The 16,768-nt window shown below is 52.8% G+C and overlaps 6 protein-coding genes across 6 annotated transcripts; 3 read left to right on the top strand and 3 right to left on the bottom strand.

Moving 5' to 3' along the window:
- Positions 1-816: 816 nt before the first annotated feature.
- On the top strand, positions 817-1,220 carry N7468_008678 (uncharacterized protein; the record flags this gene model as incomplete). The annotated part of the gene is made up of 2 exons (XM_058477974.1): positions 817-942; positions 1,095-1,220. The coding sequence occupies 2 exons, from the start codon at positions 817-819 to the stop codon at positions 1,218-1,220; spliced, it is 252 nt and encodes an 83-aa protein (XP_058328319.1).
- A 643-nt stretch (positions 1,221-1,863) lies between these two features.
- N7468_008677 (U2 snRNP complex subunit MSL1) lies at positions 1,864-2,514 on the bottom strand (the record flags this gene model as incomplete). Its single annotated transcript, XM_058477973.1, has 3 exons — positions 1,864-2,136; positions 2,188-2,401; positions 2,450-2,514. The coding sequence occupies 3 exons, from the start codon at positions 2,512-2,514 to the stop codon at positions 1,864-1,866; spliced, it is 552 nt and encodes a 183-aa protein (XP_058328318.1).
- A 307-nt stretch (positions 2,515-2,821) lies between these two features.
- Positions 2,822-4,097, top strand: N7468_008676 (WD40 repeat domain-containing protein; the record flags this gene model as incomplete). Its single annotated transcript, XM_058477972.1, has 4 exons — positions 2,822-3,044; positions 3,106-3,692; positions 3,761-4,001; positions 4,057-4,097. 4 exons carry the CDS (start codon positions 2,822-2,824, stop codon positions 4,095-4,097), a joined length of 1,092 nt encoding a protein of 363 aa, XP_058328317.1.
- Positions 4,098-4,414: 317 nt separating this feature from the next.
- Positions 4,415-5,667, top strand: N7468_008675 (lipase family protein; the record flags this gene model as incomplete). Its single annotated transcript, XM_058477971.1, has 2 exons — positions 4,415-4,636; positions 4,684-5,667. The coding sequence occupies 2 exons, from the start codon at positions 4,415-4,417 to the stop codon at positions 5,665-5,667; spliced, it is 1,206 nt and encodes a 401-aa protein (XP_058328316.1).
- A 595-nt stretch (positions 5,668-6,262) lies between these two features.
- On the bottom strand, positions 6,263-8,826 carry N7468_008674 (transcriptional regulator family TF; the record flags this gene model as incomplete). Its single annotated transcript, XM_058477970.1, has 8 exons — positions 6,263-6,685; positions 6,741-7,262; positions 7,326-7,508; positions 7,558-8,189; positions 8,247-8,367; positions 8,417-8,449; positions 8,507-8,516; positions 8,585-8,826. The coding sequence occupies 8 exons, from the start codon at positions 8,824-8,826 to the stop codon at positions 6,263-6,265; spliced, it is 2,166 nt and encodes a 721-aa protein (XP_058328315.1).
- A 1,982-nt stretch (positions 8,827-10,808) lies between these two features.
- Positions 10,809-16,477, bottom strand: N7468_008673 (ECM29 family proteasome component; the record flags this gene model as incomplete). Its single annotated transcript, XM_058477969.1, has 3 exons — positions 10,809-11,191; positions 11,263-11,521; positions 11,624-16,477. 3 exons carry the CDS (start codon positions 16,475-16,477, stop codon positions 10,809-10,811), a joined length of 5,496 nt encoding a protein of 1,831 aa, XP_058328314.1.
- Between the last annotated feature and the right edge of the window lie 291 nt (positions 16,478-16,768).

Here is a 16,768-nt window from a genome sequence, read left to right as displayed (position 1 = left end):
ATGATGGCAGGATAAGGCGGAGCCCTAGACGAAAGCGTATTAGCTTGGACCCATCTGCGTGGGACAGGTCGCGATCGAGCTACTGCAAGCGGACAGCAGGATATAGCTACCAGTCGTCTGGATGCGTTTGGGGGAAAGGGGGGGCAGGTCAGAGGTTGAGCAGTTGGGGGGGGGCGGAGAAGGGGCCCAAATAGATGCCCTTTGATACCGCCATTGATCGAGCCCCTCATTTGCTGTGAGGGATTAATATGTGCATATATCAGCTTGTACAATCTATCTCGGCCAAGGTCAATCTCAAATTGGCTTCCCTTACTACATCTTTGGGGTCCGTATTTACTACATTTCTCATCGGTGGGCTTCTGGCTATGATTGGCTCGGCCGCAGCCGCAAGCGGACTGGGGCAGTTTCAGGGCCACAGAAAGATGTACCAAGTACATTCCAGCTCTAACATATTTGCGTACTAATAGAGGTATCTGCTACTTATTCCCGCCCTTTGCTCGCTCCGACCACTTCATCCCAATGCAGCAAGAAAGGTTGATCCCTTCACCAACAATCGTCATTGTGTCCGTCTGCAGTCCTCTCTTTCATTTTGAGACGACGTGCAACGATTGCAAACACTGGTATTCCCTGAGAACGTCGGTTCCCCACCCCGGCCAACCTCCCTAATCCGCGTGGCTCCGGGTCGCTTTGTTCTCTTTTTTTGATGGTCAGAGTCGTGGCGAAACTAAGCTTTAGCTTCGCCACACCGCAATACGGCCACCACCATACTATGCTCCGTTCTGCATCCGGTTGACGTGGTCGATAACCTTGTGGGTCATGGCGTCTCTGGTTACCTTCCCTTTCCTGACGCCTACTGAGTTCGAGAGCGCCTGTCGAGCTTTGGCTGATCGCGCCCGCAGCTCGCAACGTGCGGAGACTTGGGCTCCTCGACTGGTCACACAGGTAACCCATACCATTCCCTGCCCCCCTGCCTGACCCGTGTATGATCGTACATGACATCTCTGGGGACTTGGATAGCGAGTCCGTCCGAACGTAGGGGGCTTGCTGGGGGCACCAACTTAAATAGGGAATTAACTGGTTATACGTTTCAATAGAATGGAACCAGCCTGAGGATCACCTGTTGGAAAGATGTTCAGATCGGCCCTCAGATCGACGTCTATGATCTGGATCATCCCCAGGAGAACGATCAGCCGGTAGAGGACGACGATCCGGTTCGCTAGATTCCCCCCTTCCTTGATTTTCCAGCAAGAGCCTGTAGTGAAGGGTCTGACCTTTTATCTGATCTGCAGGAAGCTTTGGTTCGGACCGACCTCAAGCCAAATCTACAAGTAGATTATGATATCGTGCTTTCTTCGACATATCGGGTGCCAGTTTTGTATTTTACATTGCGTTGGCATAACCAACCAGGCCCGTTGGGGCTCGACGCTGTTTATCGATATGTGGTCCCCGAACAGTACCAGAAGGGATTGAGGAACGTGGGTGTCATTGGGGGTATTAGCACTGGGGTAAGCTACCCTATCCTCTGGGATATCCCCTACGCGCGTACGCGTTCAATAGCTGATTTTGTATGTAGTATCATCCAGTGTCGGGAACTCCGGCCTTCTTTATTCACCCATGTAACACCGCAGACGCCATGGCGCAAGTCGCAGATGCCCAGAGCATAACCTCAGACACATATCTTCTTGTTTGGCTCGGTCTCGTAGGCCATTGTGTGAACCTGCACGTCCCACGTGAGCTGGTCATCTCTAATCATGCCGACCTATCCAGAGGTCCTTGAAATAGACACGATATATCTTACGCTCCCTTCAACTCTCGACCGGGTCCCTCAATCGCAGGAACCAAAGAGGGAACTCCTGGGTAAACTTAATCCTCATCAGAGGAGGCTTCCATTGGCACATCGCTATCTTCCTCCATTGGAGCTTCTTCCTCGTCGCTTTCCGCCTCGCGGGGCCGCTTAATTCCATGCGGTTCTCCGTTGGTTGCTGGCTTCGCGGGGATAGAACCTGGTGGTCCGCTGAAGATTGACTTTTGAAGGTCGGTTGACGAAACAACAGGCGCAGGAGCAGTAGGAGGCGCGCTATAAGTGCCACGAAGTTTGTCAATGATATTCGAGCGGCCTTTGCCGTACACAATTCTCTACTCCATCGTTAGCATCAGAAAGCCGAATATCATACGTGCAAAACACACCATTGGCTTCCCACAGAAATCAAAGTCTTGTAGAGCGCGCATCGCTTGGGTGCTTGTCTGGACATCCTTGAAAACAATATGGGCTTGGCCGCGCATCTGCTTTGTCTTCATGGCCACAACATCGAGCACGGTACCGTATGTGGAGAACAGGGTGTAAAGGGCCGTTCGCAAGTCGCGTTTGGAGATCTTGTCGGGCAAATTGGTGCAGTAGAGCCTGAGTCATCAATACTGGGCTCTTCGTCGCGATGTGAGGGTAACATACGTTTGGTTGGGAGAACCAGCCGCCTTGGAGTCGGAGCCACGCGCAGGAGCTGCCTTGGCTGCCATGATTTCGGTAACGAGAAAAAACCGGCGGCGTTTCCTAGCTTGGCGTGATGAAAATTTAGGCAAGACCGAACGGCAATCTGAGGTGGTCGCGTTCGGCAGAGCACAATGCTTGATAGCGAGGAAAAGCTTCCAGATCATGTGACTAACAAGTGGAAACCTTGGAAGGTCATGTGGTGATTAGCTAATGAGATGGCCCCCCACCAGCGTCAGGCGTCATGGTCTCCGGTTTCCCCCATTTGTACAATTTACACATCCCTCGCGTCCCTATACGACGGTAGAGAGTCCCTCCCGTCGTGACAATAATACAATGGCTACTCCCCAGGCACACCACCTTTTCCATGCCCCAATTGCCGACCACTCATTCTCCGCTGACCGACGAACCGTTGCAGTCGCCCGTGACAACAATGTGGAGCTCTACCAGTCGTCAGGCAGCAAGTTCACGCTGAGCGATGAGCTCAAGGGCCATGAGAAGACGGTTACGAGTGTTGACATTGCTCCGGGCAGCGGCCGAATTGTCACTTGCTCGCAAGGTGAGAAGCAATATCTCGTGCAAGCTCTTGTCTCTCTGCTAACCACAGCCCCGCATGACAGACCGCAATGCTTACGTCTGGGAAAAGACTCCCACGGGCTGGAAGCCGACTCTCGTCCTTCTCCGAATCAACCGTGCTGCCACGTTTGTCCGGTGGTCTCCCTCGGAACAGAAATTTGCCGTTGGCTCTGGAGCCCGTGTGATTGCTGTTTGCTACTTTGAAGAAGAGAATGATTGGTGGATCTCGAAGCATTTGAAGAAACCCATTCGGAGTACGATTACAACCCTCGCATGGCACCCCAACTCTGTCCTGCTAGCAGCAGGCTCTACCGACTCGCACGCCCGTGTTTTCTCTAGTTTCATCAAGGGAACCGATGCCCGCCCTGAGCCTAGTGCCTGGGGAGAGCGTCTCCCCTTCAACACGATCTGCGGTGAATTTTTGAACGATAGTGCGGGCTGGATTCAGGGTGTCAGCTTCTCTCCCAGTGGCGATGCTTTGGCTTTCACTGGTCATGACAGCAGTGTCACAGTCGTGTACCCTAGCGCACCGGAGCAGCCTCCTCGGGCCATGCTGAACATTTCTACCCGCCTTTTGCCGCTCAACAGTCTCATTTGGAATGGAGAGAATGAGATCATTGCTGCTGGTCATGTAGGTTTCTTCCAGTTTTCTTTCTTATCTCTATTTCGGCTGCAAGGTGATGTCGCTGACGAAAATAGGACTGTGAACCATACCGCTTCCAGGGAGACGAGAATGGGTGGCGGCTTACTGGATCTTTGGAAAGCAAGGCCGGTGCCGGTGCTGGGGCCGCCCGAGAGGAATCTGCGCTCAATATGTTCCGGCAGATGGATCTCAAGGGTCAGACCACCGTCAACACTAAGCTCAAAACTACTCACCAGAACACCATCAACACCATCCGGCCCTATGAAGAAGCCAATGGACAAGTCAAGTCGTTCAGCAGTAAGTATTGATATGTCTCTTCTGAAAGGATTAGTTAAGTTAACGGTTCTTTTAGCTAGCGGAGTCGACGGCCGAGTTGTAATCTGGACCCTGTAAGGTAGTTGATAGATAAGAATGGGATTCACACCGTAAATATAAAGCCATGATATAACTATTGTCCGAGCACAAGGATGCGGTCACATGCCAAATACGTATGACTATTTCAAGTTGATCGAACAAAAGCTCTTGCGATCAAGTCATCTGCTTCTAGGAACCCCGGGAATCTATGGATGACCCACCTGGGCCTGGGCATGATCGGCGCTTATCTAATCGTGCCCTTCCCCGGATTCTGATCGCCTGAATGATGCGGTCGGTGGAACCTCAAACCACAACCCCCCTCCCACGGTCGATTTCACCTCCCAAAGCCTGGCAAGATGGTGTTCTTCCAGGCCTGCACCCTGGGGTGGCTCACATTCGGGCTATCCATGGCATTTTCACAGAATGAAACACCGTCCGTCCCTGGCCAACTGTTCAACTCATTGGAGGAGTCCGCTCGGTTGGTGGATATCACCTACTGCGTTAGCACCACAGGCATCCAAGAGCCGTTCCAGTGCTTGAGCCACTGCGCTGAATTCCCAGACTTGGAACTGGTTACCGTAAGTTACTCGTTCCGGGCCGATGAGCAAGTTCTCACATCTTTTAGACTTGGAACACCGGAATCCTCTTATCTGACTCATGCGGCTATATTGCGGTGTCGCATGCTCCGACAAAGCGCATCGTTGTTGCGTTCCGGGGCACTTACTCCATAACCAACACCATCATTGACCTCTCCGCATACCCTCAGTCCTATGTCCCATACACCGGAGAGGAAGGAGAGGCAACAGAACGCCCGACATGTGCGAACTGCACAGTGCACGCCGGATTCATGACCTCATGGAACAACACCCGCTCTACGGTGCTTCCCCGGATCGAGGCAGCGAGGCAGCAATACCCGGACTACGAAGTGAGCTTGGTCGGGCACTCCCTCGGGGGTGCAGTGGCCGCACTCGCGGGGTTGGAGATGCAGCTGAAGGGATGGAACCCGACGGTCACCACATTCGGGGAACCGATGATAGGCAACGGAGAATTTGCCAAATACCTGGACGACCAGTTCTCGCTGAACGCGCCTGATCACGCTGATGGCAGCTTCAGGCCTCCACAGTTCCGCCGCGTCACTCACGTTGACGACCCGGTCCCACTACTCCCTCTTTCCGAGTGGGGATATACACCTCACAGTGGGGAGATATTCATCTCCAAGCCCGAGCTTCCACCTTCCATTGGAGATATCCAGCTGTGTGAAGGGAACCAGGATCCACGGTGCATCGCCGGGAGCGAAGCGCCGAGTTCTTTGATGGAAATCTACCAAGATGTCTCGATCCCTCTCAGTGTGTTCGGCGATCGTCTAGATCCCTGCTCATCTAGTAGACAATCCAAGTCGGGAAAGACCCACCAGGTCGTTTTGAGTCGACTAAGCTCCGCGAGAGAAGACGTGACATGTGCCTCGGACGCCACGACGCCGCTGCACCCCCGCAGCTGGAATTGGTCCCTGATCCCTGCTCGATACCGCCTATGGGAGCTGTTTTTTGCCCATAGAGATTATTTTTGGCGTATTGGACTTTGCTGGCCGGGGGGAGATCCGACCGGCTAAGCCGTTTTGGGTAATGTTTTCTTGCCCTTTCTGGTATGAGGATACATGATTGCGCTTTCGGAGCTACCCCGGGTTCAGGTTGGCGTTTCGGTTCGCAGAGTCATTGGAGGTTTGGAAGTATTTGTCAAGACTGACTAATTATACCCCTATACGAGAATTCAGACCCACCCGTTGAATATACGTGGATGGATGCCCAGAAAGAGGCGAAAAGATAGTTCAGAGTTAAACCCCCCCCCCACCAGAAATGTCCCTGCACCTTAGCGCCCCGTAAGACGCTGACGCAGGTGATGGTGCAACATGTACGCACAGCCAGCCAAATACGAGACAGTAGCGCGCAACCTCAGCACTTATCAGGCGAATGTGGATGGAAAGACCAAAAATGGTACATTCGGCATCGTCGCTATACATAAATAATACATCGTAAATCATGATACAAAAATCCAAGGGACAGAAGATCCACCTTGTGCCCTAAAATGCGCCAAGTCAAAAGCTCCAAAAGCTCCAAACCCCCAAAGTCGCAAAGTCCCCAGGTACCCAATTATTCCAAATTCGTAGCTCCGTGAAAAGTTGCCCAGCCCAAAGGCAGAATCCTAGACTAAAATCCAAAATTAACCATCTGCAGCCTCTCCTGGGCCATCAAATCGGCCCACTCCACATCGAGAGTGTGACCGACGCGCATGAGCCGCTCCAATTGGCGCTCGTAGACGGTTTGGAGGATGGCACGAGTGGTGGCTGCGTTACGGCCCATGCCATCCTCTTCGTCTTCCATCCCAGTCATCAGCTCCATCGCCATCATCTTGAGACCGCTGGCTGAAACGGTAGCCCCAGCCAGAAACAGCGGGAACACCAAAAAGTGGCGGTCGGCGCGACGAGTACTGTTCGTTCGCTCGGCGATGCGCAGGATCTCTGATGCGTGGTGGTCAATTTCGCCGGATGTCGAGTATTCCGATTCGAGACGCTGACCGGGCCACATGCTAGTATAGGAGAACAGGTTGCATGTGTGGAAGAGCGTAGCTGACTACCGAGTCCGTTAGCATTCGCGTCGTAACCACGCCACAAAATCCCAATCTTACCTGTTGCATGATCTCTTGGGATCGCCGGGGGAGGTTATCTTGATGCTGTTGCCAGAAAGCAACATCGGGAGACTCCCACAAGCGGCTGAATGCTTGTCGCAGATCGCCAATTTCCTTGGAGCGCTGGTTAAAGTCCGCGTATGACATGGACCGCCTTTCCTGGCGAAGCTGAGCACCAAGGAACCCGAGCTGAGCGGCCAGTTTGAAAGTCTCAGCATACAGGTGCATCATGACAGGCAAGCTATCAGCCTCTTTAGGGTAGATAACGCTGAAGCCCTCTGCATTGGAAGGGTAGCAAAGGCACTCGTAGCCAGGGAGCATCTGGTTGTCCATGATAGAGCGTACAAACTCGCCGTTCCCAGCTCCGCTGAAGAGAGCATACAGATCAATGTGGCAAACCCACCAGATGATGAATGGGTGGGGCTCTCTGCCAAAATGGGCCTTCCGGAGGAATGAAATGTGAAGGAGACGGGAGATATGGTGCGACCAGAGATTGGAGCCGTGCGGCTCAGCAGCAGCAACCTATGCAAGTTAGTATATGTCTCGTATCTGAGAAGCCTTAGGAAGGGAAAGAGAAAGACATACCTCATAGATCAGAAGCAGGAAATGAGTCAGGAAAAGGCCGTCCGAGACGAGATCATCGTCATTGCGGATACTATTTTGGAGGGAGGGGAATGCCTGCTGGTAGTACTGCAGCGCATCGACATTGTGGCCTGTGCCGCTGTGAGCGAGACTCAGGGCCGAAACAACCATGATAGCATGTGAAAGCTAGTATTGTTAGTGCAGTACTGCAGAACAGAAGTCGGGCAAGACATACAGGAGGAAAGCGGGCAGCCTCCCGCTCGATGAAATCCACATTCAAGCTCATGCCACTGCTCTCATAACCATAAGAAGCATCTTGTTGCCGATCGTGCGGAAACAATTGTTTCCAAACCACATGGCGGAAATGGCTGAAAAGAGTGAAATCCTGGCTTGGTTGCACAGGGAACTCGAGGAATTGAGCCAGATCTTCCTCTGCAATGGCTGGAGATGGGAGCGGGTCGAGAGAGGGGGATAGAGAGAGGGCACAGAAGGGGTCAGATATCTCAGATGTAGGGGAAACCCTTGATTTACTGGAAGGAGACCGGCGGCTGACATCCTCGAAGGTCTTTAGGATGACCACATTAGGATCATGCTCAACGTCGCTTCCAGCCCGGCTCGTGGTGGGGCTGTTGGCCGTTGGATTATATTCGGGAATCTCATGAAGCGAGAGCTTGTCGGTATCATCGGAATATTCTGGCAGCGTCGCGAAGCTATCGGGAACCACGACCACATGGAAGGTACCCGGAGCAGAAGCCTCGGCCTTCTTCTCCCGGTCCTCATCCGAGGTAAGGAGCGAGAAGGGCGGGAGAGAATCCCTTGAAGAGAAATAATCCGATCGGCTGTCTTCACTGGGTGTTGGTGAAGATACTATGATCTCAGATTAGAAAAGACCCACTGATACACGGGGGAGGGGTGGAGGCGTACAATCCCACACAATGTTTCCCGCAGTCTTCACGTCTGACATGCGGCCCATGATGCGGGGAGTGTCATCGCGAAAGGCTAGACGAGGCCGGTAGTCGCAGACATGGCCGAGGCGAGTACATTGCTAAGACTTGTCAGTCAACGACCCGGGAAGGGTGCCGAGGAATGCGTACATTGCATTGGGGGGTGACCTTCATCACATTTGACTGAAGAATGTTAGTCCAACAATCCCGCCACAATTCCCGGGCGGAAAGAGACCGTACCTTTGCGACTCTGTGAAGCACACCATTCTCATTAAACTCTTGTCCTAATTAATGGGAGGGGCAGCGACAATGACTCACGCGGCATGTCCTGTGGAACAGTTAGCTTTGGCCAGGAATTGGACGGTAGCCCAGTAACGAGAGGAATCATACCAGCAACCAGTCCGGGAGCGTGGTGGGAGGCGAATGCGCGGAGGAGCAACCAAGCTCTTCTCTGACTTTCCTGCAACCTCCTCTTTGGGTGCGATGATGGGGAGACGCAGTGGACGCTTCCCGGAGGCATGGCCTCGGCGGTTCTGCATAACCAGGCTAGTAACCGTCATAAGGCTGACTGGGAGCCCTAGGGAGGTCGGTGAGATGTACATGCAGACAAGATCACAATACACATACCTTGCGGTCGGAGGCGGGGGAAGCTTGTGCAAGGCAGAGATGTGTCGGGCACGGGTGTCGATGAGGGGGAAGGCGAACGTTGAGGGGGAGGTAGAAACGAAGGGCAATGGGAAGGAGAAAATGTTGGAGACCGCAGGGGATTATGTACATGAAGAGGAACGGGGGAGATGGAGATGCATGGTTCGGCGCAGAGGCGCAGCCCTGTCCCTATCTCGACGGGTGTGGCGGGAATGAAGGAATGGGATCTCGGGGAATCGGGTGACCTTGAGGGTGTAGGAATTAAGCAGAAAGAGGAAACTGCGAAACTGGAAAATCACGAAAATCACGAAAATCACGAAAATCATGGGAATCCAAACCCAGATCGAACTAGATCCGGTTCGTCCGGGGATCAACGAGAAACGGGCCTAGCTTCATAGAATGCATGACAATTCAGAGATTTCTATCAGCTTCCAATGGATCCAGGTCACGCCATGGTATGGAATAATCGTACAGTCTACGCAGAGCCCCGCGGCCTGAATACGATCGAACCAGACCAAAAGAGAAAATCAAACTATCAGCCACATGAGATCCAACCATTTCACCCAGTGGACTCAAAGTGATAGGGCGAGAGGGTCGACGATAGGGCAAGAAAGGAAGGAGATAAAAGCACGGGGGGGGGGGAGGAAAAAACCACACCCCCAAACCCGCTTGTTCCAATACGGATGGCATGCAGGTGCCAACCATGTGGGAAGACAAGACAGTCTAGCGGGGGTCTATATTTACTTTCTGGTTCTTCTCTTGCCTAAAACAGTTTGGCGCCTGAGCATCAATGGGTCGGGAAGTTTCAGTAAATCGATCGATTTGGATCTATCTGCATGGGCCACGAACCAGGTGCTCCGGGAGTTGCAGGTTACGGGACTCGTAGGGCAGACACAGGGGCCACATGTAGGAGCCAGGGGGGGGGTGGCTGGGCTGAATGGCTTATTAGCTTCTTAGTCAAGCCCACATAAGAACTCCAGTGACATCCAAATTCTCGGACCCGAGATCTGGGGAAAGGGGAGAGGAATGAGGCTAAGCCTGGAATCGAACAGACTCGACATACTTCATGTGCTGGGACGGCGGGGGTCTAGACTCTATTTTGTCAGACGTATTCTATACTTCGGTATTTTCCGGTATTTTTAGGGCGCCGCTGCCTTGTTTTGCTGCGTTTTGCGCTGTATGTAATATGTCCAATACGCGGTTCTCGTATTCGATACGGGGCTTGCCTGGTGTTCTGCCCCGGCTGTTATGCGGCTCGTGACGCCTGGAGGTCACGTATCTTGGGGTCACAGCTCGTCACACCCCGTAATCTATCGTTATCCCCTCGTACAGCTGGGTACGGGGTTTTAAAGCCGGTATTGGGCCTGCAGCTCCGAAACTAGGGCGGAAAACCTTTTCGTATAATGTGCTTTAGGCTTTAGGCTCGTGGCGACTGGCATGCCACAAAAAAAGGGTTTCCCAACTGACGCTTCCTACGGACATGCCCGAGCATTAAGCGAGTGGCGTTTCACTAGTTTGGCGGTTGCAGCTTGTTGCAGAACAGCAAGCCTCGGAATTTCGTGTTCTATTCGTGAAACCAGCTCGATTGGGACCCACGTCCGGCGAGGCTTCCCAGACTCCGGAATCTGGATCGACAAAATAGCCTTAGATTTGTTGGCCTTGAACCCCCCCCTTCCCAAGGAGCCTACGCGCTAAGAAACCAGCCTTCCTATCATCCACGTCTGACTCTGTCCAAAGAGGAAACTGTCGACTCCACCGTCGATCCACCACGTGGTTTTGAGGGCATATCGTCCCGGGCAAAGAAAATAAGAAAATAAAAAAAAATAAAATAAAACAATGACATCTTAGAATCATCATTCGTGGGGGGACTAACTACTGTCGAAGATGGGCCGAAGCATTAACCTAACTGGGACACCTGGCTCAGGGCTTCGTCCAAGGTGCGTTGAATCGCATGCGACCGCTCACTCGCCCGCCATCCCCGAACAGTTTCACCCAGGCTTGCGGGCACGCCGCGCACCGCCGGCCGAAGTTTGAGGAAAGCCAGAACAGCCTCTGCGCGACCCTTGCGGACAACCTCAACCATGTCGCGGTCGTGAAGTAAGAGTCCGGCCAGATCTCTCATCGGCCCCGTCAGTGCTGCTTCCCCGGTTCCAACCCATTGGTCCACCCGAGTAAAGAACGCTTGGAGCTCATCGTAGACCGTGCAGACGACCTGTCGGCCTCCATGTGTCAAGGCCTTGTCCAAAGGACCGATCACTTGTTGCAGGTATTTTCCCAGCGCTGTGGTTAAGGATTAGCTGAGCCGACGCTAGGGGGGGGTGGGCAGGTCCCGGCAGGACAAGTAAGCTCACCTTCGCCCGAACCGGCCGTGGCGGGGTTTAGGCATTGCAGGAGACACTGCACGCCAGCCGCAAGGGTGTCGCTGGGGTCTAGCCCATTCCCGGAGTCTATCTCCATCTGGTCGTCGAATTCCTCCACCACCCCAGGCACAATTTCCAGCGCCTGGGGCATGAAATCGACCTGCCGCGCCAGCGCAATCTCACCCAGTGCGCGGAGCCCATGTGGCCGGTATGCGGCGTTTGCTCGCTTTGCTTCGCGGATGGTAATTTTCTAATTCCCGTTAGCATCCACTTCTTGGGCACATTGTTGCCCCGAGATACGGGTAAAGTGGTAAAAGCGGAAAAACAGAAAAAAAAAAGGAACTATCCCCACCTTCATCAGCTCGCTCTGCTCAGGCTGATCAGCCCACAATGCTTTTCCCTGACGGGAAAACTTGACCAGCGCGGTCAGCACCACCTCCTTCCCTTCCCAGGTCTTCCCCGCTAGCGCCTTTTCCAAGACAGGCCACACCAATTGCGCCGTCGGGAGATCGACTTCCTGGTCTAGTGCAAGGATCGCTTGGGAGATGGCGCGCGCGGCCGTATGTTTGATGGCCCACCGAGCCGAGTCCAAGTTGTCGGATACAAGGCTGACGATCTCCCGAATGTAGAGAGCCACCGCACGGCTGCCACCCACATTATCCTGCCAGGTCTTCTCGAATTCCTCCTTCACATGGTCATCCGCATCATGCTTACACACAAACACGAACGGGAGGGCAGCGGTGGCGAATGCCATGAATCGGTCATTAGAGAGTTTGGATGAGGCATACAGGATCTCGGCAGCAATCGCCCGCGGAGTCGCATCTTCCGCATCCAGGTAGAGTTTCTTCGCATACTCGATGGTTTGCAAGACCCGCTCGTCCGACGCCAATCTCATCAGATACCCAAGGGACGTACAGTAGGAAGCACTGACCGTCTCGTTGCGATCTACCACGTACTTGCACAGCAACTGGATGAACCGGTCTGCGTACGGCCGGAAGAGGAGTGTTTTCATGCTGAGTAAGACTAATACCCGACTGCTTCCTACCTTGGAAGGCAGGCCCACGGCAGAACGAAGCACGTCTTCCAGTCGAGGGGCCAACTCTTGTAGACTGCTTTCGTCGAGGTGATCGATTAAGTAGCGTTCGATGACTTCCATCATAGGAGATGTCCGGATGCTAGAGAGCCGCATATTGTCGATCGCCTGCCCTGTGAGCCCATATTTTTCGGCGTTAAGATGTACATAGTTGACAGACTGAGGCTCAAGAGAGCTGAGTGAAGCCAGAAACTTCTCGAGGATGACTGGTACAAAGGGGCGTAGCAGCGTTCCTGAGCTCTTCTTGATGATCTGGACCAGTGCACCGATAGCGTATCCACGGACCTCCTCCACACTGGAGTCGAGTCCCTTGTCGCTAAGAAGGAACGGAATTGCACTCTTCAATAATGCACCCGCCCGTTGCTCGGTGCCGCTTGTTTCCAGCGTCCGGATGACCGAGTTGGTGATCGTTTGGCAGAGTTTCAGAGCAGCCGTCCGCACGGACTCCTTGATATCGTCCAGCAGCTTGAAAGCCTTGCTATAGATCTCGTCTAAGTATTGCGCAAATTTTTCAGGACGGCGGCCTTGAATGAGGTCTGCCACAGCAGCGCAACTTGCTTGTCGCATGCGCCATTCACGTCCAGCGAGCATACTCTTGAGTAGATCTTCCATAATCGCGTCAAAATGAGTATCGATGACTACCGTAGGATCCCTCACCAGCGACTGCCAAATAGTATTCATAGACCGCTGGACATTAGGATTAGGATCGAATCGGTACCGAAAGAGCTTCGGGTAGATTTTAGGGTTCTGTGATAGATAGCCATCCACACTAGAATCTGAAAAAATGCTACTGATTCCAAAGCGACCAAAAGCAGCCCTGTTAGTCCAGAGGGCATTGTTCGAGGCCATCGACATGAAGCGGTAGACCAAGGTTGGATCACCCGCCTCGGCGGCCAAATTCATGATATCTTTGTATGTATTCACAGATTGGCCGTCTCCAGTCGGAAGGGCGCCTGGCTCGAAAAGCTGGGTATCGGGATTGACATTACCGCCTCCAAGGCTGGGGCCGGTACCTGTAAAGGAGTCGACAAGGTCACGAACTAGATCGTCCTTGAGAGCCTGATCGCCGATCTCGTAGACCAAGCTAAGGCCGTGGGCGCCTGTCTCCTGGACAACCTCATCGCGATTTCCTAGAAGGCCAGTGAAAGTGGCTTGGCACTTGCGCAAGCGTTCCTGCATTTCCTGCAGGTGCCCACAGTTCTTCACCAGAGAGAGGAGCCAGATGGCAGATGACTTGCGGAGAGATGGTTTGGGCGCCACACAGTCACCAATAATCTTGTCGCAGATGTCAGCAAACACCGAGCGCGGTACATCAGATTGAGGAAACTCGGCATCGACATCAAAGTCTTGGATCAAAGCCGAGGAGTCCCATCCGACCGCAACGTTGCTCAGAGCCTCGCCTATGGTGAATTGAACCTCCGGACTCTTAATTTCGTGCAAGGCGTACAGAGAATCCAAAAACTCGCCGAACAAACCACCTGCAGTAGCTCGTGAGAATGTGAGAGTAACCAGGCCCAGCGACATGATTGGTATATCATTTTCGGATTTGGCTTCGCTCGAGAGCTTCTGCTTGATCTTTTTCCAGCCATCTTCTGGTAGAGTCTGTAGAGACAATACGCCTGACAAACTCGCTTGCCCAAGTGCTAGCTGGGCAGTTCGTTGAAGAAGTGTATCGCGAGAAGCATCGATGATATCCAACGTGGTTTCTATAAACTTCTGGACTTGGGCGTCGGGAATCTTCTTAGCAAGGAGACCTCGGTATGACAGTCGGCTCAACACATAGGCAAGACCTAGAATTGCACTCCTTACTCGGAGAGCCGCTTCGCCAATCGCAGTGTTCCAGGACTCAATGGTTCCTGCTAACTGGGATACAAGCTCCCGGAGCTCGTTCTCTGGGAAAGCAGGGTGAGAGGAGAGAATACCCAACGAGCGAGCTGCTAGGCCTTGCAGATCTTGGTTGTTACTGGATAAAGGACCTGTTAGAGACCTGGTCCGTGGAAGAAGCTTCTCGAGCACGTCGTTTGGTGCCAAAGAGCCAATTTCCACGAAGTGTGTGCCACATTGCGGACGATCAGCGAGGTCCTGACTAACAAGGCCGTCAAGTATGCTTGATAGGAATAGAAGCACAGATTCTTTGGCAGTACTTCGGATGTACTGCCTCACCGCTGTTCGTGCCTCGGGACTGGTGGAGAGCTGCAATTCAAGCTTATAGTCCCAATCTTCTTCCAGCTCTGTGTGAATTCCAGACGCCGAAAATGCCTCCGAAAGCAGAGTATTGCGAAGGAATGTAATAGCGGGGACGAAGGCAGTCTTATGAGACAGCAATTGGGTATCTTCTTGGAGTAAAATGCGAGTTGCGTCTGCAAAGGCAGGGAAGTGGAACCATGTCTCGTCGCGTTTCTGATCGCCCCATTTCTGATCTTTGGTAGGATTGAGGAGTCGGAACCAGTATGGATGGAGTCCCTTTTTGCCTTCTTCCACGATCTCCTGTTGCCGTTCCGGGCCCCGTGCAATCGCCATGAGATCGATCCAGCGAGCTACCACATCGTTGTATGGTAGGAACCGATTAGCAAATCGTACAGCAGCATATTGGACCCCTCGCACGACAGTATAGCCACTATCTTGATGTGTGTCGCCCGGGTTCAAGTTCATCTGTTGGACCAGGAATGGCCGTACTTGGTCTTGGAAGTTTTTGCCGTGGCTGTCTAATGAAGAGTTGAGGATGCTTCCCAGTGCCTGGTCGATGCTCACAAAGATCTCTGGACTTGAGTCGTCAGCGCTCAGAGATGTAAAAAGCCATTTGACGAGGTCAAACTCGAAGTTCTCTGAAGAATCATCTCCTCGCATCTGGAAATCGACCTTGGGAACCAGGATACCAATGCTTTCGTAAGCTAGGCCTCGCAAGCTAAGATCGGTAGCGGGTAGTCTCAGCCCGCTGGCACCTGGACTGGGCCACGATTGAGATTGAATGAAATCACGTAGCCCTGCGATGAGTTTTGGGGCAATTCGCTTCAGATCCGAAGGCGCGCCCATGCGGACAACCCATGTTGTGAATGTGAATATTTGAGTTCGTAATTTGGACGCTTGTAGCCCTTGGGCAGAACGTGCTGTATCAGATAGAAGTCCGTCTTCGATAAGTTTGTAGATGCGCTGAGTGTTTTCTGTTGCCTTGATAGACTTTCCCAAGAAAACGAGGATCCTCGCTTGCAGTGGAGTGCGTGCAGGTGGAGCGCCATTTGCACCAAAGTACAGATCATACAGCTGCTGGACTATTACGGGGTCCTCAAGATTCGTTGCAAATCGCTTCAACGTCTCATCACCGAGGTCAGCCAGCCGTGAGTTCGCATCAGCAGAAGCAATTAATGAAGGTAAAAAGCGCTGAATGTCCGTAAATGCACCACTTCCAAGAAATCGAAGCGCCACCACTTTCGTCTCGATCAAATTCAGTCCTGACTCAGTTGCAGGATTCCATGTCTCATTGGCTGCTGCGCCCTTATTTAAGAATGTGTACTCGTCCGGGGATAACCCTGGGCACGTGGGAGCCTCTGCGGCTGCTGGAGAGAGAAGGAGCAGTTTCGACAACCAAAATGACAAGAACTGAGAGTCTTCATCGGACAAGCCCAATCGCTGTTTCAATTTTTGGTCTTCTTCGCTACCTTTGGGAGGCAGTTTGAAAAGAGGCAGTAATCGAAGGACCAGATTGAAGACAATAGCGCCTTGAGTAGGTGACGTTCCGATCTCGGAAATTCCCTGTAGAAGAGGCAATAGGATCTCAACTCTAGCATCAGCCCCTAAGCGGTCGATCCCTTGCTGAGCATATACAAGGTCGAAGTGTCGAACCAGCTGCGACTTCTGCTCTTTGAATTGCTTCAACAAAGCGGCGACCGGAAGCTGGATGGTGGGGGTCTTGACCCGCGTGTTGACATGCTGGCAGACTGAAATGACCTTGTTTCGTACGGCCACACTCTCAGATGACAACTTCAGTAATAAAGGAGGGAGATAAGTCCCAAGGAGTGACTGCAATTTATCATCGGAATCAGCCATGGCAATACGGAATTCCACTTTGCCGATGAGGCTCAGTTCACGAGCTTCAGGGCTCGGAGACTCCGCCATGGTGGGAATTGAAGATCAAGAATGGCCAGAACAACAGGTTTAAAAAGAAAAACTATCTTCAGAGGTATCCTTAGGCAATCAGACACGCGTCAGTGTCGCTGACGCTACTCTCTCCTGCCTGTTCCTTTTCCTTAGCTTGACACTCTGGGCGGTGGCCGATTAATCAGCGGATCCCCCCGTTCCAGAGGTCCGCGTTACCCTGAGGCATAAGGCATCCATCCGGGCCTCCAATTTCCAAGGCTATCTCTACAATACGAACAATTTCATAAATATGTGTCGTCTTCATATTAT

This window comes from Penicillium chermesinum (genome assembly GCF_028974085.1).
Source record: "Penicillium chermesinum strain IBT 19713 chromosome Unknown utg000006l:1.0-2335141.0:1.0-2336784.0, whole genome shotgun sequence".
NCBI lineage: Eukaryota > Fungi > Ascomycota > Eurotiomycetes > Eurotiales > Aspergillaceae > Penicillium > Penicillium chermesinum.
Note: the sequence above shows the minus strand (reverse complement) of the source record. Positions and strands in the feature narration are given on the sequence as shown.